We start from the raw sequence: 26600 nt of genomic DNA, 5'->3' as shown, positions 1-26600 counted from the left end.
TATGAGAGAGCAGGTGTCACAGGTGGTACCTTGGTGACACTTGGAGGGGATGAGGACCTCTGACCTGCTGGAACTTCAAGGACCCTCCAGCCTGGATTTTCTCTAATGCACCAACCACCTAGGCTGCACCTGACCTTCAGGTGATGACAGGCAGAGATTGGTGCTTGCAGGGAGCGAAACAGAGTGATGGTTAGCGAATACATGGGACGGGCCAGTTTGGATGGGCGCTCAGGGAAGGCTTTGTGATTGAGTCATATTGGACTGAGGTCTGAAAAGTGAGAACCTGCCCGGCATAGAGCTGAATGAGGAACCTTCTCGTCAGAGGGTCAGCGGGGCAAAGGCCTGGAGGCAGTGAAGTGTTCAGGGTGTTTGAAGAAGAGGAGGGAGGACAATGAGGCTCGACTGTAGTGAACCATGGGAATAAAAAGAATTATTATTATTATATCATTATTGTGGGATAAGAACCTACAGGTGGCCTGGGCCCAGATCTTGGAACACTTTTAAGCAGGCCTGTGTTGTGATTGGATTTAATTTTTAAAAGATCATTCTCAGTGACTCTCAGACTCACCTAGAGAGCTTTTAAGCACCCAGGCCACACCTCAGGTCAGTGGGAACAGTGTTTTGTCACTGTTGTTATCTGTGTTTTTTTCTGAAAGCTGATTAGAAGGGATTCCAGTGGGCAGCCAGGGGAGGACCACTGGTGTAACTGCTGCGTAGAGAAGGACTTCCTGGAGGGTGCAGTAAAGAAAGCAGGGAAACCAGTTAGGTGAGGCGGTCAGAGGTTGTTTAGGTTCAAGGTGGTGGTGGCCTGGGCTAGGGTCAGAATGGAGGAGCTGGCAAGAGGTGGTGGACAAATTCAAGTTATGTTGAGGAGGTAGAATCTTCTGGACTATTTTTTTTGCCTGTGTCGGGTCTCAGTTGCAGCACACGGGGTCTTCTTTGAGGCGTGCGGGACCTTTCGTTGTGGTGCAGGCTCTTCATTGCAGCGCGCGGGCTTCTCTTCTCTAGTTGTGGCGCGCAGGCTCCAGGGCGCATGGGCTGTAGTTTTGGCGTGCGGGCTTAGCTGCCCCGTGGCATGTGGGATCCTAGTTCCCCGACCAAGGACCGGACCCATGTTCCCTGCATTGGAAGGCAGATTCTTCACCACTGGACCACCAGGGAAGTCCCTCTTCTGGAGTTCCTGATGAATCATATGTAGGTGGGGCAAGAAAGGGAGGAATCAAAATAATTCCAAGTTTTGGCGATTGGTCTACTGGGTTGAAAGATGGTACCATTTTAATGAAATGAAATTTTGGCATGGAGGTCATGATGGACTGAATTTAGGTTGGAACCCCCAAATTGTTGGTCTGTCTGTAACCAGAAGTAGAGTTGTATTTATGTCTTTGTGTGTGCCTGGTCATGGTGCCTCTTTGGGGAAAGAGTGACTTTATCTACATTTGTTATGAATCTTGAATATGTTAGTCACTGGGCTAAACATTCATTTAATCCCCTTAACCACCGTGTGAGGTTATGGGGGAGTAATCCCCATTTTACAGATGAGGAAATTGAGGCACAGTGGGATTGTAATCAACTTTCCCATAATCACACAGCCGTTAAGTGGAAAACTTTTGAACCTGGGTCTACCGACCTGGTTTCAGAAACTCTGCACTTAACCCCTGCACTAGTCTTAGAAACCCAGGTTGCTTTTGCAGGTGAGTTCATCACATTCAAGTACAGGAGATCCACCTGCATTGTTTCTAAGGAGTGATTTATTCTCAGGTTATTGTCAGTAGCAGTTTTTATAAGATAAGCTTCTTCCCGCTTAAATGTTACCTGCACTTATACCCCACTGGAGCCATTTTTTCCAACTGAGCTGCTGGAGGAATTGAAAAATCCTGAGTACTGCTGCTTAAATAAGTAGACTACATGCTCTACGAAGAAGTCATATTATTTTCTCAAAGAAGGGGAAGTTGGCCCAGTGAGGCAGTGATTCCTCGGAACAAACTTTCTGGTTTTCCATTTTGTTCTGCTGCAAATGGCACGTTCTATCAATCAAGACCTGCTGGGAAAGATTTTGTCTTTGCTTGTTGCAATTTAATTTTATCCTCTGTTGAACTGAGGTGCATTTTAAATACAAAGCTGAACTGTTAGGTTAGCATTGATCTGTATCCTCCTTGAGATGGGGCTGACCTTTGTTTAGACGTATCACTTACTTAAAGGGAATTTCTTTAATTTGTGGATTTGAAGACATTGGTCCACTTAAATCATCTTTTTGTATCCCCCTAAAACACTGTTTACCGAAGGCTCTTTAACCAGACACTGACAGCTTTAACAATGTCTGCTGAAAACAGTTTTCACTGGTTTCTTGGTGGATGAAGTGGGATGTTTGGAAGAGTTAAGACGATGATTTTTTTTTTTTTTTTTTTTTTTTTTTTGGTGGTACGCGGGCCTCTCACCGCTGTGGCCTCTCCCGCTGCGGAGCACAGGCTCCGGACGCGCAGGCTCAGCGGCCATGGCTCACGGGCCCAGCCGCTCCGCGGCATGTGGGATCTTCCCGGACCGGGGCACGAACCCGTGTCCCCTGCATCAGCAGGCGGACTCTCAGCCACTGCGTCACCAGGGAAGCCCTAACACGATGATTTTAAAGGACAGTGACAGGGAGCATAAGTCCCCCTTATAGTATCAGGCACCAGAGCCCTCCCATGAATGCATGATTTAGAATAGGAAATGCCCTGTGAGGTATTGCTTGGGAGACTTGATTGATAATCAGTCTTCAGAGACTACACTATAGGAGCAATCATTCAGGGCTCCAAATGAAGCAGAGAGTAGAAATACCCCATCCGAAAGAAAAAAAAAAAAAAGCATTGGGGTGTGCAGTTAGTTTGCACTTGGCTTGCTTGCTATGACTCAGGAATAACAGCTGCTCACGCCTGTGCATTCTGCTGTGCACCTTGCCCAGGGACAGCTTTCATTAAGAAGGCGTTAGCTTTGGTGCTGCAACTTGCTGCTTTTCTATGTTTGCTTAAACAGAAAAGCTACTGAAAACTCTTTGCCCCAGAGTTGATGATCAGTGATCATTGGCTCCTCTTGGAGGTTGCTGATTATTTTTGCCACGTTTCCCTGGTCGGAACTTGGATTCTAAACGTATTGCTTCCCCTCAAACTCTAGAAGCTGTGATGTAACGTAGCAGCTCAGGTCTAAGAGCGGTCAGGGTTTATTCAGAAGGAAGGGGAGCACCTTTTCATAGGTGATGCAGAGTGAGCACAGCGGTGAAGTGTGGATTGTTCACAGAAGCCAGGGCCCTCATCCCCTCTGTGGGAGCTAGAACTAGACTCTCAGCTTTGTAAGGAGAAGCACTATGACTTGTCCAGTATCATATCCCAGTGCCCAGTTCTTGACATGTGAATATCTACTGCTGTATAACGAATTACTAGAAGCTGAGAACCTGAAACACACATTTACCATCTCACAGTTTCTGTGGGCCCTCTGCTTCATGGTTTCTCAGAAGGCTACAATCAGGGTGTCAGCCGGGCTGGTGTCTCATCTGAAAGTTCAGCTGGGGAAGGATCTATCCCTCTCCCACTTCAGGTTGTTGGCAGAATTCAGTTCCTCCAGGGCTGTTTTACTGAGGACCTCGGTTTCCCTTCAGTTCCTCACCATACCTGCCCATCTAGCATGGCTATTTACTTCACAGCCCAGTAGGCACCAGGGAGAGTCTGCTAGCAAGATGGAGATGAGAATCTCTCGTTACCTAATCATAGAAGTGACTTCCCTTTGCCTTTGCCGCATTCTACTGGTTTAAAATAGGCCACTTGGGCCTTCCCTGATGGCACAGTGGTTGAGAATCCGCCTGCCAATGCAGGGGACACGGGTTCGAGTCCTGGTCCGGGAAGATCCCACATGCTACGGAGCAGCTAAGCCCGTGCGCCACAATTACTGAGCCTGTGTTCTAGAGCCTGTGAGCCACAACTGCTGAGCCCGTGTGCCACAGCAACTGAAGCCTGTGTGCCTAGAGCCTGTGCTCCGCAACAAGAGAAGCCACCGCGATGAGAAGCCCGCACACCACAACGAAGAGTAGCCCCCGCTTGCCGCAACTAGAGAAAGCCCACGCACAGCAATGAAGACCCAACACAGCCAGAAGTAAATAAATAAATTTATAAATAGGGCTTCCCTGGTGGCGCAGTGGTTGAGAATCTGCCTGCCAATGCAGGGGACATGGGTTCGAGCCCTGGTCTGGGAAGATCCCACATGCCGCAGAGCAACTAGGCCCCTGAGCCACAGCTGCTGAGCCTGCGCGTCTGGAGCCTGTGCTCCACAACAAGAGAGACCACGATAGTGAGAGGCCCACGCACCGCGATGAAGAGTGGCCCCTGCTCGCCACAACTAGAGAAAGCCCTCACACAGAAACAAAGACCCAACACAGCCAAAAAAAAAAAAAAAAAAATTTATAAATAAAATAGGCCACTAGGTTAGCCCAGCCTCAAAGAGCGGAGATTTGTAGGGCCTGAATACCTGGAGTGGGAACCATTGGGGGATATCTTAGAGTCAGCCTGCCACAGCATGCAGTAGGCACTCAGCATATATTTGTTGAGTGAATGAGCCTAAGAGCTGGGTTCTTATGATTTGGACTAAAGACATCCTATCATCTTTTCTACCCCCTATCACATACTCTCTATATAAGATGAGCAAGGTTTGTTTTAATATTTTATATATTAAATTATATTAATATTATATACCTACATGATATTTACATAGTCTTCCCCCATCCTTCATATGCCATCTGGATGCTTGGTTACTGGACTTAAGGTTTATCCAAAATGATGCCCTTACCTACTCCTAAGGAGGAATTTTTTCAAGAGGAGGGTCAATCTGGCGACGCTTTGATCGGATACGCTTTGATCGGATACGCTTTGTCTCTCATGTTTCTCTTGCTGCACACGTGGTGGGGATTTAAAACAGTCCCCACGCCATGCTTTGTGGATCCCCGAGTCTTTTGTAAATGGAGTGCCCCGAGCAGCTTTTTGCTTGGAGGGAATGAAAAAGCAAGGGTGAGGGCTCACATCTAAGGTGTTTCAGTTGAAGTCACCGGCTACACGTGGAAGCAGTCAGCTCTGCTTTCTCCCCCAAGCCTTTGATATTGTTGGGGCTTTTCAGTGCGTGGCCGGATTATTAACAAGAGAAAGTCAACATTGTCCAGCATTGCCACACTGAATGGAGAGAAACGTGCCAGCGAGTCACTGAACCTGAAATAAGCTTCTCTTGCCCCGGGCTTCCCAACTTTTTTGTTGTTTGTTTAATTCCAAGGTCATGACAATATCTGTGTGAAATGGTTTGTGCTGTAGCTTAAGACTCTGGGTCACACTTTGCTAGGTTGGAATTTTTTTTTGCTTCTTCCCTGTTCAAGAGCAACCTTTACACTGAGAAGACTGGCAGGGGTGGGACAGGCAGGCTCTGGCACCCTGTCCTGAACTGCTGTAAACGCTTCCCCACTATCTTCTTGGCTCTGAAACACAACGCATTAAAAAGACAAAGAAGGACAAAAATCACCATGTGGGCCCCTATGGAAGTTCCATTGGTCAGATGCCCCGGTCTGCCCATTCCCTCCCTCTCTTCTGCTTTGACTTTGAAATTGAGTGTTGAGTGAGTCCAGAGGCAGAGGAAATGGCACTGTATACCCAGCCCAAGGCAGTTTGATCCTCATGAAAATGAGAAATCACCTGTATTGACAATAGGCATGACTGCTGCTGGCAAGATCTGCACTTGTGCAGATTTGCTGCTGGGCCTTGCTATCACCCTGCTGGGTTGGTTTTTCCAGTAATAGACTCTTCCAAGCCAAGTCTGACAATTAAGTGGTAAATCCCCTCTGGTAAGCTGGAGAGGTGTGGGCAGAGGGATAGAGAATGGTCAGTTTAAGAAGACCAAGAGCATTCAATTCATTTCTTCTGTGGCCTTCTCTGGCCGTGCATTTCAATTATCTGGAGACGGATAACTTGTGAATTGACTGGTTTCCACGAATATTATGAATTAACAGGAAGTAAGCCATGTCCGTGCTCAAGTTCCATTGGAAGTGAGGAGGGCAAATCCTATTAGCATTTATAATTGTGTTGCTTTTTCATGTTAATCCCTTCCCGTGGCTGAGGAGTTAGGAATTTTCTCACCTGCTGATGGAAACCAGTCCCAGGAGTGTGTGTGTCCTGTCAAGTGCTGGAATATAGATGATGATATGAGACTGTGACCTTCCCCTCTGACAGGAGCTCTTCCTTCTCTGGTGAGATGCGTCTGTGATATTTTGCATATCTATTAGATCGTGCTTAACTACGACTGTGGAAATTCATTCTTTGAAGTTAAACCAAACCTCCTGGCCAGAAATCCATACTTGCTGTTACTTGATTGGGAAGTGAAAATCCTTCATTTCATAAAAAGTCCTACAGCCTTACAGAGCTCCTTCTTCATTGGCCATTACACCTTCTGGATCGTGTCTCTGTTTTCTCTTTGACTTTATGCCATGGCAGTTTGGGATGGTAAATGCACCGATGCCTCTGATTCCACTGTTTGCAATCCCACTTCAGCAGTGACGGTCCGGAGAGAATAGAAAATGTTATTGGGATATCAAAAGGGAAAAAAGAAATTTCTGCGTTAGAAACTGAGACGATAGGGTGTACAAGAAGAAAAGTCAAATTTCTGAGTATTAAAAAGAAGAGCCGCGGGGCTTCCCTGGTGGCGCAGTGGTTGGGAGTCTGCCTGCTGTGCCCCGGTCCGGGAGGATCCCGCATGCTGAGGAGCGGCTGGGCCCGTGGGCCATGGCCGCTGGGCCTGGGCGTCCGGGACCTGTGCTCCGCAGCGGGAGAGGCCACAGCGGTGAGAGGCCCGCGTACTGCAAAAAAAAAAAAAAAAAAGAAGAAGAGCCGGGCTTCCCTGGTGGCACAGTGGTTGAGAGTCCGCCTGCCGATGCAGGGGACACGGGTTTGTGCCCCAGTCTGGGAGGATCCCACATGCTGCAGAGCGGCTGGGCCCGTGAGCCATGGCCGCTGAGCCTGCGCGTCTGGAGCCTGTGCTACACAATGGGAGAGGCCACAGCAGTGAGAGGCCCGTGTACCACAAAAAAATTAAAAAATAAAAATTAAAAAATAAAAAGAAGAGCCAACCAAAGAATGATGTTTTCAGTATAGATCAGTGGTTAGTAGTTTGATGCTCTTATCTTTTTTTAATTAAGATTTATTTATTATTTATTTACTTGTTTAATTTATTTTTGGTTGTGCCGGGTGTTAGTTGCGGCACACAGGGTCTTTGCTGAGGCATGCAGGATCTTTCCTTGAGGTATGTGGGCTCTTCCTTGTGGTGCTTGGGCTTCTCTCTAGTTGTGTTTTGCGGGTTTCCTCTTCTCTAGTTGTGGCCCACAGGCTCCAGGGCGGATGGGCTCTGCAGTTTGCGGCGCACAGGCTCTGTAATTGAAGGCGCGCAAGCTCAGCAGTTGTGGCGCGTGGGCTTAGTTGCCCCGCAGCATGTGGTATCTTAGTTCCCTGACCAGGGATCGAACCTGCGTTCCCTGCATTGGAAGATGAATTCTTTACCACTGGACCACCAGGGAAGTCCCGTTCTTATCTTCTTGAACATATAGACACATTTCTGAAATTATTGACAAGCATTTATTTATTAATAAAGGAATCTGTTTGGTGCTCTGTCTCTGGAGAAGCCTTAACTGAAATGCAGTGTTATAAAACAGCCAAGTTGTGAACGGTTTTTGCTTGACAGCAACTTGAACTAAAACCTGGTGAGTGGTACCCAAGGTGTTGAAGTCAGAATGAAAGAAGCTGCAGCATCCTTGCTACATGGCTCTTTAGGTAAGAGCTGTGGAAGAAGAGAAGAATCAGATCTGAAATCAGACCTCCTAAGAAGTGCTTGCCCTTGTCCTGATAAACACTTTAGCTTCTGAATATACAGTTACCTGCTAACCATCAGCTTGGTTGGATCATCATCTCTGCAACTCAGGAAGGATGTGCAGAAACTCCGGTCCTGCTGTTTGTCACTTTCCCCCGCGGCTGTGGTTAATGGTGTAGCCATTCACCCTCAGCAGGCATAAATCCTTTTTCCCACAAGAGGGTATTGGCTGGATACAACATTTATAGGACCAAAGGAGCAGCTGGCGATGTCAGTTTCAAGGCAACTAGGTTGTCTTGGACATCCTATTTAGCAGATGGCCAGGACTTGATAGATGGAAGGTTATTAGGATCCAAGTCAAGGGCCACATGGCACCGTGGATGGGAAAAGTAAACGGCAGCACATCCGAATGCAGACACACAGTCTGGTGGGGCTTCTCTGCCTCGTGTCATTTTGCTTCAAGCAGGAATAAATGTCTGTCTGCCTGTAGAGCCTGGATTATCAACACATCTCTAGAGATTATCAGTAAGTTGGTTACTAAATTGATAGTTGGCTGAATCCTTATGTCTATTATTTGGGGAAAAAATTTTATGAAGTTTAGATTTCATCAGCATTTATATAAATTTGGCCTTTTGCCCAAACCTACATGGTTTCCTGTATTGCTAATGTCTCTTTGTCTTTTGGTTATATCCAAAGACAACTTAAAAGCTTTCATTTCAGAGCCCTCTGTTGCATCTGTATTGGAAGTACCCTAAGCTATGTTTTGCAATGAGAGCACAAACTCTGCAGGGAAAGGGGTGTCCATTTCTTCTCGTCCATTTTAAGCTCATGTTTGCCATTGCTGCCCTTTCCGTATTACTGCGTAACTCCTTTGATCTTAAAGTGGAAGGAAGCAGATTTCAAGAGCTAGGAAAACTCCTCCTGTGGCTTTAGCAGGAGCAGTATATTACAAAAGGGAGTGGATGTCAAATAAAACATAAATTTGGATCATCTGAAATTCGAACTCAAGGAGGTATTGCTTTTAGAGCCAAGTGCATTGCGAAGTCTCAGGGATAAAACTGCTGTTGTTTGACATTCATTTACATTTGAACGTTTGGGTCGGGTTGTTGCCCTGTCATATCCAGCCCTTCCTGAATGTTGCATTTGTACTCAGCGTTATACTCCAAGCTTCATGCATTTCATTCTCATAACATTACGAGATTTATCCCCATTTCACAGGTGAGGACACTGGAGCTCTAAAAATGGCAGTTTTTCCCCACCCCTTGGCCTCCTCTACCCAGGGCAGAGACCGGAGTATAAACAAGGGTTGCTGCTACACCCTTTCCGTAGGCATATTTCAAAGCTGCCCAAATTGCTTAGGTTATGTCCCTGGATTTTTTTACGTGGCAAATTGGTTGAGGCAGTGAGTGGAAGGGAATATTTCAGTTAGGGTTATGCCTTTCTGGAACAAACCCACTTATTAACATGCTCTTTGGATTCTAACCCTGAGGTTTAGATCCAAGACAGGAACTGGAGAGTAGGCTCTGTATTATTAGTAAGTTACTTTGACCAGCCAGTGATCTCCATTATTCTTTCTCTCTCTGTCCATCTTCTCAACCCCAGCCGTATAAACCAGCAGTGGAGGCTGTGGAGATAAATGGGCATTGGAGAAGGCTTTTCAGTTTCCGGATCGCTTAGAATCTAGGGTCAGGCTCTTGAGCTCAAATGAGACCAGGACTGAGTAATCAGGCACAGAGATAGTGTAGTCAGAAGCAACCAGAAATTGAAGATGGAGTAGGTTATCAGCTTATTTTTCTTTTGCTTGGGCTACAGACATCATTGGTGGATGTAAGTCACAGAGTATTAGGAACAGTTTCCTTGAAGTTTCACATCATCAGATGAGACTAAATGCATTAAAGTGCCCTCCTGACTACAAAACATCCCCCCACAGTTGGGATCAAAAATCAGTATCCGTGAAATGTTGCCATGGTAGAGGAGGGGCTAACACAGTTTTGTAGAAGCACATGAGTTGATCAGGTTGATGGTAAATGTTGTGCCTTGTGATGGTGGCATCTCACTGAGAAACTTTCAAGACAAACTTTAAATAAGCAAAGTGTATTGGTTAAGAAAAGTATTGATATTATAGCCTGTCCCCATCTTCCACCTCTGTACACAGTCATGAAACTCAGCTAAATTTTGCTCTGTAATCGATGATCCCAATTAGTTAAAACAACAATGACTTTGTTACTTTCGGTTGGCTGGGCGGTTCTTCTGGTCAAGGCCAGCTTGGCTGGTCTCTGCAGACTGCAGGTGGTCCATCTGAGGCTGAATGGTCTCACATGGACTCACTCTCCTGTCTGGTAGTTGGCAGGCTGGTGGGTCTAGAATGGCTTCAGCCTGGACTGCATGTGTCTGCTCTTTGTGGTCTCTCATCCTCCAGTAGGCTAGCCTGGAGTTCCTCACCTGGTGGTTTCAGGATTTCGAAGATTAACAAGAGAGGATAAACCCTTGCATTCGCATCCCTGTATAAGCGTCTCCCTGCCTCATATTTGCTGTCCCTTTGGCCAAAGCATGTGGCCAAGCCCAGTCTGTTTGTTTTTAATTAAATAATTTCTTTATTGGCTGCGTTGGGTCTTCGTTGCTGTGCGTGGGCTTTCTCTAGCTGCGGCGAGCAGGGGCTACTCTTTGTTGTGGTGTGCGGGCTTCTCATTGCAGTGGCTTCTCTTGTTGCGGAGCATGGGCTCTAGGAGCGCGGGCTTCAGTAGTTGCAGCAGGCGGGCTCAGTAGTTGTGGCTCGCGGGCTCTAGAACGCAGGCTCAGTAGTTGTGGTGCATGGGCTTAGTTGATCCGTGGCATGTGGGATCTTCCCGGACCAGGGCTCAAACCCGTGTCCCCTGCATTGGCAGGCAGATTCTTAACCACTGCACCACTAGGAAATCCCCAAGCCCAGTTTCAAAGAGTGGAGAGGTTGATGTGCGCTCTTGATGGGAGGAGTGGCCAATCACATTGCCAAGATGCATGTGACAGGGATGGCAGGAGTTTGTGGCCATTTTGCTATTTCCCACATACATTAAAGTAACTTCAGGTAGTTGAACTGGCATTAACATGTCTCGCAGACTGAATCTGGACATGGGAGAAAGAAGACTGTGTTTTTGTCTGTAACTTCAATTTGATATGAGATATTTCTGTGGGCTCTTACTTTGTTCTGTCACTTGAAGTTTGGCCATTTACTGGTAGACGCTCTTACCTTGCATTCTTGAGTTGTGTTTCCATTTTTGGTCATGTTTTAAAATTTTTGATTAGTCTGTGCCATGGTGCAAATATGATTGTTTTTCATTTTGTGGTATTCTGTGGATGTTTGCCTTTCAGAAATGTTTTGTGCTTCAACCAGTGGCTTGAGCTTCCTTTCGGGCAATTTTGGAGCTACACTCATGGCAACTTCCAGAAATCCATCATTGTGATCTGATACACTGATACTTTTTTTTTTTTTTGGTAGTACTTGTAGTGTTTACAATGTAGTACCAAATTCCACCTCATTTTATTAGTCTATAAACATAACCCCATACTTAATGACACCTGTGTTTGAATTTAGTCGTAACTCAGGGCTCCAGACAATAATATATAATCGCTGTTAACTCAATAGAGCATCCAGTCCGGGTTTTTCATTCTCAACTTCTGCATCGTTGGCATTATGGGCCAGATAATTCATTGCTCTGGGGGGCTCTTTTGAACATTATGGGATGCTTAGCAGCAGCCCTGCCTCTACCCACTTGATGCTAATAGCCTCGCCCTTCCACCCTTACTTGTGACGACCAACAGTGTCAGCAGACATGGTCAAATATCCCCTGGGTGGGAATGGGGAGTGAGAGATAGGTAAAAAGGCCTCCAGTTGAGAACCACTGCTTTAACTTGGAGACGCTGAGGCAGAAGAGAGAAAGAAATTGTGAAGTATGACTTACTATTAGAGAGCAAACTAGGATTGGCAGCCAGACAGGGAGGATCTATAAGGGAGGAAGGGGTGTGGCCATTTTTCAGCTACCTTAAAACTTAACCTAAGTTGGCCCTGGATTCATCTGGATTAACCAGGAAACATCAAGTTGGGTCTTGCTACCCATTGAAAGTTTCGTCAGTATCTCAACGTTATTGTGTTAGAAGTGGATTAAATGTAAATAACACCCTGGGGAAAAAAATTTTAGGAGATACGCTGACCATAGATAATGGATTTGGGGAAACTCTTTATTTGGAAGAAGTTCAACATACACAAAAGTAGAGAAAATTGTATCGTGACTCTTCTGATACTCATCACCTAAGATCCTAAATGATTGATTAGTGGCCAGTCCTGGTGCATCTAAACCCGGCTCGCTTCCTCTGCTATCCACTCCTGAGTTATTTGAAAGCAGAATCATTTCATTTGTAGCTATTTCAATATGTCTAAAAGAAAGAACTTAAAAACCAAAATTATAATATGCTGGTGGAATTTTAATCTTCTGGAAAGGACAAGAATGAGAATTTATGCCGAGTAGTATCAGAACATAAGGGGAAGGCGCGAGGGTGAAGATCAAAGAGGCTTGACATTTCTTCGGCAGATTAAAAACTCCAGGGGGTGGGGGAGGGGAGGCCCCTGGTGGTCTAGTGGTTAGGACTTGACGCTTTCGCTCTGGGGCCCAGGTTCAGTCCCTGGTGGAGGAACTGAGATCCCGCAAGCCCTGTGGCACCGCCAAAATTAAAAAATGTAAAAATAAAACGTAAAAAAATACTCCAGCGGGGAAGAGAGGTTGGAGACACTGTCTCTTCGAGCTCCTTTCCGCTCTACATTTTCCCGGCTCGAGTGACTCTTAGAAATGTCTCTTTGAGCATAAGTTAAGGCACAGGGAATCGGGATCCTTAAAAAGGAGAGTAAGCCGGCAGGGAACAGATCCATTTTTAAAAAGAAGAGGAAAAAACCATAATCCCAAAAAGGTATTGAAATATTCAGTCACTGATGGATTGCTCTCTGGTGACTTTCAATGACGTTTTAGCCGATTGGGGTCTACTTTTAATAAAACAAAGCAAGGGGATAGTCTGCTTGCTTTTTAAGATTTTGCTAGGACTGCGGTATTTCTCTCCTGTTCTAATGTATTCTGAGAAGTTTCTTTCTTTTGATTTAGACATCCTCACTTGGTTTTATTATGTCATAAATCTCCTGTGTTTGGTGAGAGCCATGATGTATGTGAGACCCAAGCAGCTTGCTAGATAGCATCTATTTCCCCCGCCTTCTCTTTAGAAGATTAAACTGAGACTGTTGTGTCTGATGCCAGAATAGATTTAACCAACCATGTTTCCTTTACATATAGGTCAGTCCAAGGGACAATTCTGCACTGGATCCTATTATCCATGGGTTGAAGGGCGTCGTACATCATGGTAAGTAAGCTGCGTGCACTTCCTTTTGCTGGAATGTGAAGGGCTAAGGTCTCCGCCTAAAGGAATGGGTTATCTTGCAGAGGATGGAGTATGACACCCATTCCACATCCACTGATGTTGAAGGGCATGAGGCCCATTATTTGATGGGTAGAGAGCACATCCATTTATTACCTGCAAATGGATCTGGGTTAACAGTAAGCAATTTGTTTCTCTTCAGGTACCACTCGGAATTCACGTGTTATAAATCAGAACACCCTAAGATGTACCATTCATACACGTTGAACCTGCCAGGTGCCTCATATCTATCCTAAAATTATTCCCTTTTCAAGTAACTTTTCATTTATGAATTTCTTGATTTGCCCCTCAGATGTAAGGGAAAAAAACTTAAGTAGCCGTGACAAGTCATTAAACTTTGCCGCATGTGAGCAAGTACCATCAGCTACTAGAATGGAAAATGCTAGGCCGTGTTCTGTGCAGCAGACATCTTATCCTCAAGCATAAAACGAGGAGAGAAAGTAAGATAGATGGGTTCTGTCTTACCCAACTGTTTTTTATTGGAGGAATTTCCCTGCAACTTGATTATTGGCGATGCGTCATTACCTATGACATCAGGATCCTCTAATTTCAAAAGTACCCTTGTCACAGGGAGGTGTGGAGATGAGAGGTACTGTAATGATTTGAAAGATTTTAATAATCTAATTAGAATTCCAAAGACATTGACAGAAATAGCATTAGTAACCTTACTACATCTCCCCTTCATCTCCACAGCTATGATAAAGACATCTTCACACCTTTCTGGGAGGATGTCTTTTGACATTAGCCAATTCTGCAGAGCTTAACAAACATCTTACTCCCTTTTTCTCAGGGAAACAAAACCAGTTATCAGTGTTCCGTGGAAGCAGGTAGGATTTTGGATCGTTTTGCCCTTACAACTGTTCAATCATACAGCGGGTAGCAATAATAAACCTAGTGAAAGTAGAAAAATAGGGTGACTGAAAACGGCTCGTTGAGGTTTTCACTGTAGAAAACATCCGTTGCTTCGCAATTTTCGTTTGTATCTCTGAAGAAATCTCCTCACGCAGAGCTGGGAAGTAGGTAGTATGGAAGTTTGCCAAGGGAATTAAACACTTTTGCCAAAACTTAGACCGTCTGCTCCTTTGTGATTTGATGTTAATAGCAGTAGTGGTGGGTGTGAGACATAGGGAAATTTGCACTGGGCAGCCTCAAAAATGCACAGAAAGTTGATGTTATGGGCAACACGCTATGTTCTCTGAGCTCCTTCCCAGAAGGTGCCTGGGAACTTTCAGTTCATCAAACACTTTCTTGGAATTCCAGTCTATAATATAGATTATGAGGTTGGGGGTTTGAAATATACTAAATGATGGATAGATCTTCCTTCCCCCTGGCTCTTCGTCCTGTTTTAATACAATCACCCTACGAAGAATTCTGGAATCTTCAAAACAGGTACCTCTTCTTCAGCCTGAGAGGAAGCATTCCGTCAGCTATGGCATTTGAGTGGGTCTGTGTAATCTCATTTCCACAATGATCATTGCAGGACATTTCATATGTTAAAGATAAGCAGTAGGCTTCCCTTAGCCCCCAAATCCCCAAATCGCAGTAAACTCACTGCATAGTGATCATTCGGTTCATGACCTGTGCGCCGGCATAATCGTGTAATCCTTCCTCGTTATCCACAGTTAGCCTCTAAGAGGCAGTTATATGCAGGAATATGATACCTGTTACTGGGAGGATGACAGAGATGCCCAGGATGAGGTTTCAACTCTACCTCCTAATTGAAAAGTCAGAGGAGACCTGCAAAAAATAGTTACCTGCAAAGGAAGTTCACTTCTTTTTTTTTTGAAGTTTTAGAACTGAACATTTATTTCAGTATAACAGAGAAATAATTATCCCCTGGGAGGGGAGGGCATATATTTTCTTTAACACACAAGTGAATGTGCTTGTTAATCATTGGTATTTGACAGGGAGACGTGAGCATTCCTATTTGTGGGCATGTTTGGTTCAACTTTAGGCTTCTGGTAAAAGTCTGCTCTTGGTTTGCTCCCATGCGGCTGGCATAGCCCGAGAATTATTCCTCGTGCCCAGTTCTGGAGCTCAGATCAAGGTTTCTAACGTCTGGCTTTTATCCTGATCATGTTAAGTAACTTACGCCACAAAGGGTGCCCAGACATGTGCCAAGGTGAGGTGAGGAACTGCAGAGTCGCTCTGTGAACACAGCAACCTAGCCCGGGAGGGAGTCCCTGCAGTTCTGGGGGAGAATTTCTTCCATGTGCCATCGCAGGCATTATTAGGGTCTTAGGGTGGAAAGAGCATGGGCTTCGGAGCCAGACAGGCTGCGGCGGGGATCTCGGCTTTGCCACTCACTAGCTGGAACTATGGCTGCCTCCTTAGCCTCTCTGAGAAAGTTTACTTCTTTATTCAGCAAAAGTGTTGCACGCCCAGTGGGTGTGAGCCCTGGGCTGATGTACTGGTGAAGACAGACAGACACAGGCCAGCCCTGAGGTACCTGGAAGGGAGGTGAATGCCACCCCCTCTCCCTCCAGCCTGCCTGGAGCATTACCCCTTCCAGCCTTTACATTGCTGTTGCTGGTTCCTATATCAGAAAAGTTCTTCCCTCAGCTAAGAGCAAGTGTGTCTCCCTCTAATTATTTCAGGTGTCAGTTTGGATCTTATCTCCTCAGACAATTCTTCTTTTTTTTTTTTTTTTTTTTTGGCTGCGTTGGGTCTTCGTTGCTGCATACGGGCTTTCTCTAGTTGTGGCGAGCGGAGGCTACTCTTTGTATGGTGCGTGGGCTTCTCGTTGCAGTGGCTTCTCTTGTTGCACAGCATGGGCTCTAGGCATGTGGGCTTCAGTAGTTGTGGCACATGGGCTCAGTAGTTGTGGCTCACAGGCTTAGTTGCTCCGCGGCATGTGGGATCTTCCTGGAGCAGAGCTCGAACCTGTGTCCCCTGCGTTGGCAGGCGGATTCTTAACCACTGCACCACCAGGGACCTCCCTAGGAAGAATCTTGTATGTTCCTTTAGCTGAAATGGCAAGGAGGAATCTGGTCCCACCAGCCAACCATTGGCATTTGGTCAGTAGGGTCCTCTGTGAAGCAGACACCAAGATGGAATTTTAAGTGCAGGTGAGTTTTTTGGCAGGGAGGGACTGCCCAGGAAGGATAAAGAGGAGAGGGAGAAGGAGTGGGTGGGGAGAGCACTGGGACCCCAGTGCAGCTCTGATGCCTCTAAAGAGAGGGAACCTAGGAGGACTGGCTGAAGGCAGCTCTAGGAAAGTCTTGGCTGGGACCTTGGAGAACGCCAGGGCCAAGACGGCCCGTGAGAGGAGTCCTCTGTTGGGCAGCATTGGCCCAGCCCTACCAGGTGTGGTCATTGGCTAGAGCATCCCAGCGAGAGCGGCCTCCCTGTGAGCATCGAGGTGTGCCCGAAGGCATAGCAGCTTGTCTCTAGAAGGAAGATCTTAGGGGTGTCTCCTGTGGCTGGTCCAGAGGTCGCATCTTCCTTCCAAAGACATTTTCCTCATCACCTTGCCAAAAAGTTGATGACTTGGTCCTCTCACTTTTTTTAAAATGCTCAGAACTTCTTACAGTTACTGCTTGTTCCTTTTGTGCATAATTATTAAGTGCTTCATCTAAGTACACCATGAAGCTAGGCAGAGAGAAAGCACAGCACGCGTGGACCAGCCCTCCCTGAGTTTGTAGACACTCAGGAGAGATATATGGTTAAGCATGTAATTACATTAAAGAGTGAGGAGGGACTTCCCTGGTGGCGCAGTTGTTAAGAATCCGCCTGCCAGTGCAGGGGAAACAGGTTCAATCCCTGGTCCGGGAAGATTCCACATCCCGCAGAGCAACTGAGCCCGTGTGCCACAGCTACTGAGACTTCGCTCTAGGGCCCACGAGCCACAGCTGTTGAAGCCTGTGCATCCTAGAGCCTGTGCGCCACAACAACTGAGCCTGCATGCTGCAACTACTGAAGCCCACGTGCCTAGAGCCCATGCTCCGCAACAAGAAAAGCCACCACGATGAGAAGCCCGCGCACTGCAATGAAGAGTGGCCCCTGCTCGCCACAACTAGAGAAAGGCCGCACGCAGCAACAAAGACCCAATGCAGCCAAAAATAAATAAAATTATTTAAAAAAAAGAAGAGTGGAGAGCAGCAGAAGATTTAACTTAGACTTGGGGATATAGACCGAGCATTGCAGACAAAGTGACCATGAAGACCTAAAGAGTGCATAGAGGTTGTCCAGGCAGAGGAGGGAGTATAAGGTCCCAAGCAGCAGCAGCACAGAGGTGGCATGTTGGAGACTCTGAGCTCTGGGACCTTGCTACTCTCGTGCAGGGGAGCTGGGGAGAGATACCTAGAAACCTCTTGGAAGCAGAAAGTGCTCTTTCTTTTTGTTTTGTTTCTTTTTTTATAAATTTATTTATTTTATTTATTTATTTTTGGCTGTGTTGGGTCTTCATTGCTGTGTGCGGGCTTTCTCTAGTTGTGGTGAGCAGGGGCTACTCTTCGTTGTGGTGCGCAGGCTTCTCATTGTGGTGGCTTCTCTTGTTACGGAGCACAGGCTCTAGGGACACGGGCTTCAGTAGTTGTGGCACATGAGCTCAGTAGTTGTAGCTCACGGGCTCTAGAGCTCAGGCTCAGTAGTTGTGGTGCACAGGCTTAGTTGCTCTGCAGCATGTGGGATCTTCCCAGACCAGGGCTCAAACCCGTGTCCCCTGCAATGGCAGGCAGATTCTTAAACACTGCGCCACCAGGGAAGTCGCAGAAAGTGCTCTTTCTTAGGTGTTCATTTTTCTATGTAAATTGTGATTTTTACAAACTTGGAAGCATGAAAAAATATAAATAGAATGAAGAGAGGTGATCTGCCATTGATTCTGGTCCTGTCTATCCATTGAGCCATAGGTGGAAGCATTAAAATGTATCTAATCAGGGATTTTATATACGCTACCGCCAGCATACCCTGGAAAGGAAAAGAAATTGTGACTTTTTTTTTTTTTTTTTTTTTTTTTTTTTGCGGTACGCGGGCCTCTCACTGCTGTGGCCTCTCCCGTTGTGGAGCACAGGCTCCGGACGCGCAGGCTCAGCGGCCATGGCTCACAGGCCCAGCTGCTCTGCAGCATGTGGGATCTTCCCGGACCAGGGCACGAACCCGTGTCCCCTGCATGAGCAGGTGGACTCTCAACCACTGTGCCATCAGGGAAGCCCAGAAATTGTGACTCTTATTCATCACTCTGACCCAGTCATTCACAATGCTTTTTGTATATAAGAACCAGGACTTGCAAGTAGCCACACCTGATAGAAATATTGGTTTCAAAGAGCTTAGTCTAATTCTAATGTTTTCAAAACCCACTTAAAAAAATAAACTTGTGGGGCTTCCCTGGTGGCGCAATGGTTAAGAATCCACCCGCCAATGCAGGGGACATGGGTTTGATCCCTGGTCTGGGAAGATCCCACATGCCACAGAGCAACTAAGCCCGCGTGCCGCAACTACTGAGCCCGTGCATTGCAACTACTGAGCCTGTGCACCACAACTACTAAGCCCGTGCACCACAACTACTGAAGCCCGTGCACCTAGATCCTGTGCTCTGCAACAAGAGAAGGCACTGCAACAAAGAGTAGCCCCCGCTCGCCGCAACTGGAGAAAGCCCGCGCGCAGCAATGAAGACCCAATGCAGCCAAAGATAAATAAATAAAATTTTAAAAATTTTAAAAAGCAATCCATTTCAAAAAATAAAATAAAACAATAAACTTGTATGTGAGTTTGTGTAAAAATGTACCAATTACCCAATTGACCAATGCTAAGTAATGTACATTATATCCTCTGTCAATTAAAAAGGATGTCTTATTTTTCTTTCAAGTTTTTCGATTACCTACTTTCTATTCTTTTTCATAATATCCACCCAAAGAAACTCCAGCAGACTGTACATATACCTAGTCTAGAACACTGACCACTCCCTCATGTCAATCATCTAAGAAAGATCCATTATTTTGTTTTTGGAAGGAAACTTGCTAGTAGTGATTGTTTGATTGTTGAGCTTTGACTATCCACCCCTCTTTTCTTTTTAATATTTTTACTTTATTTTTATGTTTGGCTGCATCAGGTCTTAGTTGTGTCACGCGGGCTCTTCGTTGCGGCGTGCGGCTGCTCTCTAGTTGTGGCTCGCATGCTCAGTAGTTGCGGCGCGTGGGCTTAGTTGCCCTGCGGCATGTGGGATCTTAGTTCCCTGACCAGGGATCAAACCCACCTCCCCTGCGTTGGCAGGTGGATTCTTAACCACTGGACCACCAGGGAAGTCCCTGTCCCTCTTCTCTCATCACCTTGCTTTCTGTCCTTTCCTCTTCCACTGAATGTACTACCTTAGTGCGTAGGAAAGTATCTTCCTCCTTCACGGGAAACATAAAGGGGGCAGTTAGAAATTGCCTCAGACACCAGTCAGGACGAGATGGCTCTTCTCCCTGTCCACCCTCCCCAGGCTCTTCTGAGAAACTTATCATCAGTGAAAGTACAAATACATTATCACTCGAGAACGTCTTTCTAGTGATGTCACAAAATGAGGCTCTTGCAAGCTCTCCTTGTTAAAACTCACCAATAGAAGTTGGGTCTATGAAAATCAGACTTTCTTTGCAGAATACCTCACCCAGTTGTTGACTAGTTTAGTCACTGGGCCCACTTTGGGGATATTTTCTACCCATCTTCTCCCCTGCCCTGGGATGCTCATTGTCAACTCACCAGATCTATGGACAAAGTCTTTGGAATAGTTAGACTCAATCCAGGCATCTAGCAGAAAGGGAGGTAATAACGTAAATCTGCACATACGTGTGACTACCCGGCCAAGTGTTTTCATGTGGTGGTGAAAGCTGGAGCGTCTGCGTCTGTTCTTTTTTCCATATCCCACCTGCTAGGATTGAGGTTTCTATAATCAAGACTACCCTGGAATAGACGCCACTCATAGAACAATCTGAATTCCTTCTAAAGCAGTGGCTAGGCTTTGCCTTGTCAACTGCCACTGCATCATTGGCCACAAACACATGATTTTAAAAGAAACTAGCCCTGGGACACAGCACTGCTGGCGCTCCAGGACAACCACTGTGGGTATGAAGGTGGCGCGGCCTTTCCAAAAGCCGTGTAGCCGTTGCTGCCAAAGTTACACGTAGGCCGTACCCTCTGAGCCGGCAATTCCACATGTAGGTATATTCCCAAAACAAACGGCTACAAAAAGACCTGTACACAAGCCCCCAAGTGGAAACAGCCCAGATGTCTACCAAGGGGAGCCTGGATATTCAAGTTTTAGTATATTCATACAAGGGAATAGTGTGCAGCAGTTAAAAATGATGATTTACACAAAAACAAAAGAACATGTACTGCATGGTTCTGTTTATGCAAAGTTCAAGAACAGACGAAACTAATCTCTGCTGATAAGAGTCAGAATAGTGGTGTGAAGGGGTACGTACAGTGAGTGAGAAAGGACTCAAGGGAATCTTCCCAGGCAGTAAAAAAAATACCATATATCTTGATCTGGAGGATGATTAGATTACATAAATATATTATAAACACTTACTACACTGTCCCCTTAGACTTGTGCATTTGACTATTTGCAAACTAAAGAACAGCCCATGGATATTATACATTAATTTCTCAAAAATATTACACTCACAAAGCTCTAAAATAATCTACCATCATGCACCAGACAGTCAAATATTAAAAATCCCGACAGTGTCGAGTGTTGGCAAAGATACGAATGCTGGGAACTCTCAGATTTTCTGGAAACAGTTTGGCAGTGTCTAGTCGAATGGATTCAGTAGTCCCGCTGCTATGTATGTCCCCTGGAAAAACTCAGATAAAAGCGCACCGTGAGGGACTTTCCTGGTGGCACAGTGGTTAAGAATCCACCTGCCAATGCAGGGGACAGGGGTTTGATCCCTGGTCTGGGAAGATCCCACATGCCGCCGAGCAACTAAGCCCGTGCGCCACAGCTACCGAGCCTGCGCGCCTAGGGCCTGTGCTCTGCAACAAGAGAAGCCACCGCAATGAGAAGCTCGCGCACTGCAACAAAGAGTAGCCCCCGCTCGCTGCAACTAGAGAAAGCCCGCATGCGGCAACAAAGACCAAATGCAGCCAAAAAATTAATTATTTTTTAAAATGCATTTTAGTTAATTATTTTAAAAAATGCACCATGAGCTGTGTATGAGAATGTCTGTGGCATTGTTTTTCTTAACTGCCCAAACCATGGTTTTTCCTAACTGCCTCTGATACCTATTGTTAGCAAGCTGGATAAATACAACAAAGTGTAGTCATACAACAGAACAGTTCACACCAGTGAAAACACGTGGAGTCTCGTGGCTCACACCAACATGGGCACATCTGAAAACTGTAAAGTGATGCAAGAGTCTGAAGAACGCACAAGGTGTTCTTGAACAAGTGTTCACAAAATGGGAAAACCTAACCTTGGTTCTCTAGGAGTGCCCATGTAGGTGATAAAACTACAAGCAAAGCAAAGTAATGATTATTTAAAAACAGAGGATGGTGGTTACTTCTTGGAGTGGGATGGGGAAGTGATAAGGGCCTGGCCCCGGGAAGGGTGGCAAGTCTCCCCCTGTTCAGAGTGGTGGTCACTCCAGGGTTCACTTTAGGATTATTGGTTAAAAGTATGTTTATGTTTGCACACCTTTCTGCACGTGTGTTAAATTTCACAATCAAAGAAGACAATGATAAGTATTAGAAAGTCAGAGATTCAGGCATTGCTTTCTTCTGGGAGACATCGAGTACCAAGTGGCCTCACAGCAAACAAAGAGGGGAGTGACAGCATTTTATTTTTTCTTTACCAAACTTTTTATCATAAGTACCCCTGACAGGTTGTTTATTCTCTCTACAAACTGATTGTAGACCAGAGAAAGCACTGTGGCTGCCTTGGGATTGTATCATTAAGCGATGACTTTGGAAGCCAATACTTCCTTGTGGAATTTAGAGGAAAGAAATCAGAAACCAAAGGGATGGGGTGGCAGGTGACAGGTCTGAAATCAAAGGCTCCTCATTGTTACTGGGCTAGTTCATCCTGGCTCTGTACCAGGTCAGGGTATGATTAGCCTGATAGGCATCATTAAATCCTCCAGAAACCCTCTGATGTACAGCTCTCGTATCCCCCATTACATAGAAAGGCAAGTAAAGCAGGCAGGGCCTGGGTGACTTAAACCAAGGTCTTCGTGACTTGAGGCTGACTCTTGTTATTCCCAGGCCATCTGCTGCTCTGTTCTTGGCCAGGGTTACCATTTGCATCTTTTGGTTGACTGAGGCTCATCATATAGACTTGTTAAAGGGGCAAGTGAAGAAATACTAATACTAATACCATACTCTCATCATTCCAACACCATTTTGATTATCCCTGGAGTGAAGATCTCAACATGAACTTTCTAAGACTAAATGGCTGAAGCTTCTGAAAAATATCTTGCATGGACTTTGGAAGAAGAAGACAAATCCTAGGAACATTTGGAACAAAGTAAACTATTAGGTGAAAATGGCCATCTGTGTTGTTACAATCCAGCAGCAAGAAGATGGAGCAGAGATGAGTTGATTTGATTTGAGGGATTCTTGCCTGTTTTGTGTAGGTGAAATTTAAGCCCCTTTGATCACAGTGTCCATCCATCGTGCCTAATAAGTGCTAGTTCGGGTGTTGAGGGTAAGATGATCAACTCGATTTCCTCTGCCTTTGGAAAAATTTTAATCTCATGAGGAATCTTTCCTTTTCTTTTTTTTTGGTCCTTGCCATTCTTGGTGACAGTCAAAGAGACTGTAATTTGCCTACAGAATCATGTCATGTGTTCACATGAATACAGCAATTGGAACTTTGAAATGAATTTATTTATTTATTTATAATGTTGATTTTTATTTTTGTCTGCATTGGGTCTTTGTTGCTGCACGCGGGCTTTCTCTAGTTGCAGTGAACGGGGGCTAATCTTCGTTGAGGTGCGCAGGTTTCTCATTGCCGTGGCTTCTCTTTTGGCAGAGCACAGGCTCTAGGTGCACAGGCTTTAGTAGTTGCAGCTGCAGGCTTCTATAATTGTAGTACGTGGGCTCAGTAGCTGTGGCACACGGGCTCTAGGGTGCTTGGACTTCAGTAGTTGTGGCCCGCGGGCTCGGTAGTTGTGGCTCACGGGCTCTAGAGCGCAGGCTCAGTAGTTGTGGCACACGGGCTTAGTTGCTCCGCGGCATGTGGGACCTTCCTGGACCGAGGATCAAACCCGTGTCCCCTGCATTGACAGGCAGATTCTTATCCACTGCACTACCAGGGAAGTCCCTGAAGTGAATTTTTATAAAAAATCTGCATTATGGAATACCTTTAGAGAAATGAAATTTTACTACTTTTCACTTGAAATTTGACTCTTAGGGACACTGCTGAACAGAGAGATTCTAGACCAGCACTTCAGAGTTCAGGCTGTCTTGGATTTGAATGCTGGCTTTGCAGCTTGGGAGCTGTGTGATCCTGTACAAATTGTTGGCTCTCTCTGTCCCTGAGCCTTCCACCTGGGAAAATGACAGTTGTGAAAGTATCTGCCTCATGGGTATTAATGCTAAATGCTTTAGAACAGGGAAAGTACTGAGAAGGAAGGGTACCTGGAGTGTGTCCACTGTCCTGGAAATCAGAGATCAGGAAATACAATCTGTAGGCCAAATCTGGCCCACTGCCTGTTTTTGTAAATAAAGTTTTATTGCAACACAGCCATGCCCATTCATTTACTTACTGTCTATGACTGCTTTTACAGTATAACGGCAGAGTAGTTGTGACAGAGACCCTCTGGCCTGCAAAACCTTAAATATTTACTCTCTGCTTCTTTACAGAAAAAGTTTGTCAACCCTGCCATGTCTAAACGGTAACTATTGTAGCTCTACTAATAGTCTTGCCTTCACAAAGTGGTTTGTTTATTTGGGGACAGTGTAAATACCCACTCAGATCATTACCTAACATTTGATACACTTTACAGAGATGGGCTTCAGTGTTGACATGGCCCAGATTGCCACATCATCCAGATATATTTCAATGAAATTAAAGGGGGTTCTGTTCTAATGTTCACCTTCAAGAAAGAAATTCACATCTTCTCCCTTTTGAATGGGAAACGCAGTGCTGTATTATCTACAGGCCACTGACAGTTTTGAGCATCTTAACACGTGACAAAATTTCCCCCTCTGAAATTTATGTTTCCAGCGTCTCATTACATGGAACTTTCCTGAAGTGTGCTATAAATATGCAGCACCCTGGTCTCGACTAATAGGCTCAAGTCTGTTATGGATCCAGGGAGGGCAGATGCTTATCTGAACCCCTTTGATCTCAAAATCTTCTAGAAACAGGCGTTCTTAAGCCATTTCCACAGTTTCCTGGATTTCGGTTTGTCAGAACACCACCATAGATGTGCGCTATTTCCATTTCTTTTCTTAGTCAAAGCCAGGAAATGGGATGCTGTGGGGCACTAATAGCGTTGTGAACAATCATGTTGAGTCAGAAAAAGACTTCAAAAGTGATTCCTTTTAGGTTAATTTGAATTTGAGGCTAGTTCTCCTGTAGCCAGCCTCCTTTGTCAATATGTCATCATTTGAACAGGATTATGGGAACCCAAGGAAATGCCCTTTTCCTGGTTGTTTCACTGGGGTGTGAAGAGCAGAGAGTTTAAAAATATGTCTCCAGTTATATACTGTGAAAGTGCTCGCTAAAGTGCTCGCGGCCGCCTGGTGTGACCTTCTTACCCTGCTCTACCCATGTCATCTTGGTATAGGAGAAGCAGGGTCGTATTGGGGCTGGAGAACCAGGCTCTGGGTTTGAATACCAATTCTGCTTTTGACTAGTTGTACAAGCTGCACAAATCACTTCACCTCTTTGTGGTTCTGTTTTCTTAACCATATAAAGTGGCGATAGTAATACCAACCTTATTGGTTTGTCTTGAGGAGTCAGTGACTTACTGTACCAACTTGTGGCTGGTACACGGTCAGCACCCAGTGTCAGCTGTTATCACTGCCATCCCCCCACCCTCACCCCCAACAAGTTGTTGTGGTTACTTGTTGATGTGACTCTGGTGGAGGCCATGAGATGACAGGAGATGATGGTGGAGCTCTGAGTTCTGCCCCGTCAATACCCGGCTATTGAACTAGAATGTATGTTGCTTGACTTAGTTGGGTCGTATGAAAATAAAATGAAGTGATGAAGAAAATGGGCACAAAGATGATTTGGGATAGCCAGTCCCTTTGAGACCAGGGGATAGGGTGGTGGACCAGGGACCAGAAAGAGGGTGAAAGGAAGAAACAGAAACATCTGTTAACCCCAGGCTATGTGCCTAGCTCTGCCCAGATGTTCTATATAGAGAGTCTCATTTAATCTCAGCAGTAGCCCAGGGAGAGAAGAATGCTTAATCCATGGTACAGATGGGTAAACTGCGGTTCATAGAGATTGGCTCATTTGTCCCAGCTCGTGGCAGTGGAACAGTGATTTGAACCCAGTTGTAATGGACTCAGATGCATTGTGCTGGGCCAGTTTCCAATTCTAGCATTGACTGTCTTCCTAATTATTGTCAAAATCACGTAACTCTGGTTTCTGCCTGGGTTTCTCCTCTGTGAATTAGGTCATTGACTGAGCACCAAAAGGAAGCTAAACGAATGTACACACCATGTCAGTTATGGCCACCAGAGCCAAGTGGGGGAGAGAGGCAAGCAACGGAACTGTTCAGTGATAATACTGGGGTTTTGTCACTGAATAACTCTATAATTTTTTTTTTTTTTTTTTTTTGCTGTACGCGGGCCTCTCACTGTTGTGGCCTCTCCCGTTGCGGAGCACAGGCTCCAGACGCGCAGGCTCAGCAGCCATGGCTCACGGGCCCAGCCGCTCCGCGGCATGTGGGATCTTCCCGGACCAGGGCACGAACCCGTGTCCCCTGCATCGGCAGGCAGACTCTCAACCACCACGCCACCAGGGAAGCCCATAACTCTATAAGTTAAACGTTATGTTCATTTCCTTAATTGTTGACAAGACTCTGTGCTCTTCGTGTAGTTTCTCTTTGGAAATGTTAATGTCAACATATGCTTTGTTCATACATCACCCCTTAAATCAAAATGCTGCATTTGACCACCTGACCACCAATAGATGTCTTTGAACCTGGGTAGAGTGGCTATTTCATGACCTTGGAGTGCCACCCTGGTTCCTTGAATACAGGAGTCTGATTAATCAGGTGAGCTCTCTTCTGCTCAGGCCGCCCTTGCTCAGACCCTGAAATAAGATGCCGTACTTGGGGCTTCTCAGATCTTCTCTGGACTGTGCCCATGCAGAAGGCCATGGGGTGTGTATTAAATCCTCTGCACCCTGG

General features: G+C 45.7%; 1 protein-coding gene across 3 annotated transcripts in view; it reads left to right on the top strand.

Annotated features, from left to right (window-relative positions):
- The window catches only part of PTPRG (protein tyrosine phosphatase receptor type G), a 731646-nt gene that overhangs the window by 542902 nt on the left and 162144 nt on the right, over positions 1–26600 (top strand). For all 3 annotated transcript variants that reach the window (XM_033424736.2, XM_004267970.3, XM_004267971.3), the window contains exon 6: positions 13170–13236. In XM_033424736.2, the coding sequence (XP_033280627.1) occupies positions 13170–13236 (67 nt within the window). The remainder of the gene's footprint in view (positions 1–13169; positions 13237–26600) is intronic.

Source organism: Orcinus orca, chromosome 10 (assembly GCF_937001465.1).
Source record: "Orcinus orca chromosome 10, mOrcOrc1.1, whole genome shotgun sequence".
NCBI lineage: Eukaryota > Metazoa > Chordata > Mammalia > Artiodactyla > Delphinidae > Orcinus > Orcinus orca.
This window is presented reverse-complemented; position numbering and strand designations above follow the sequence as displayed.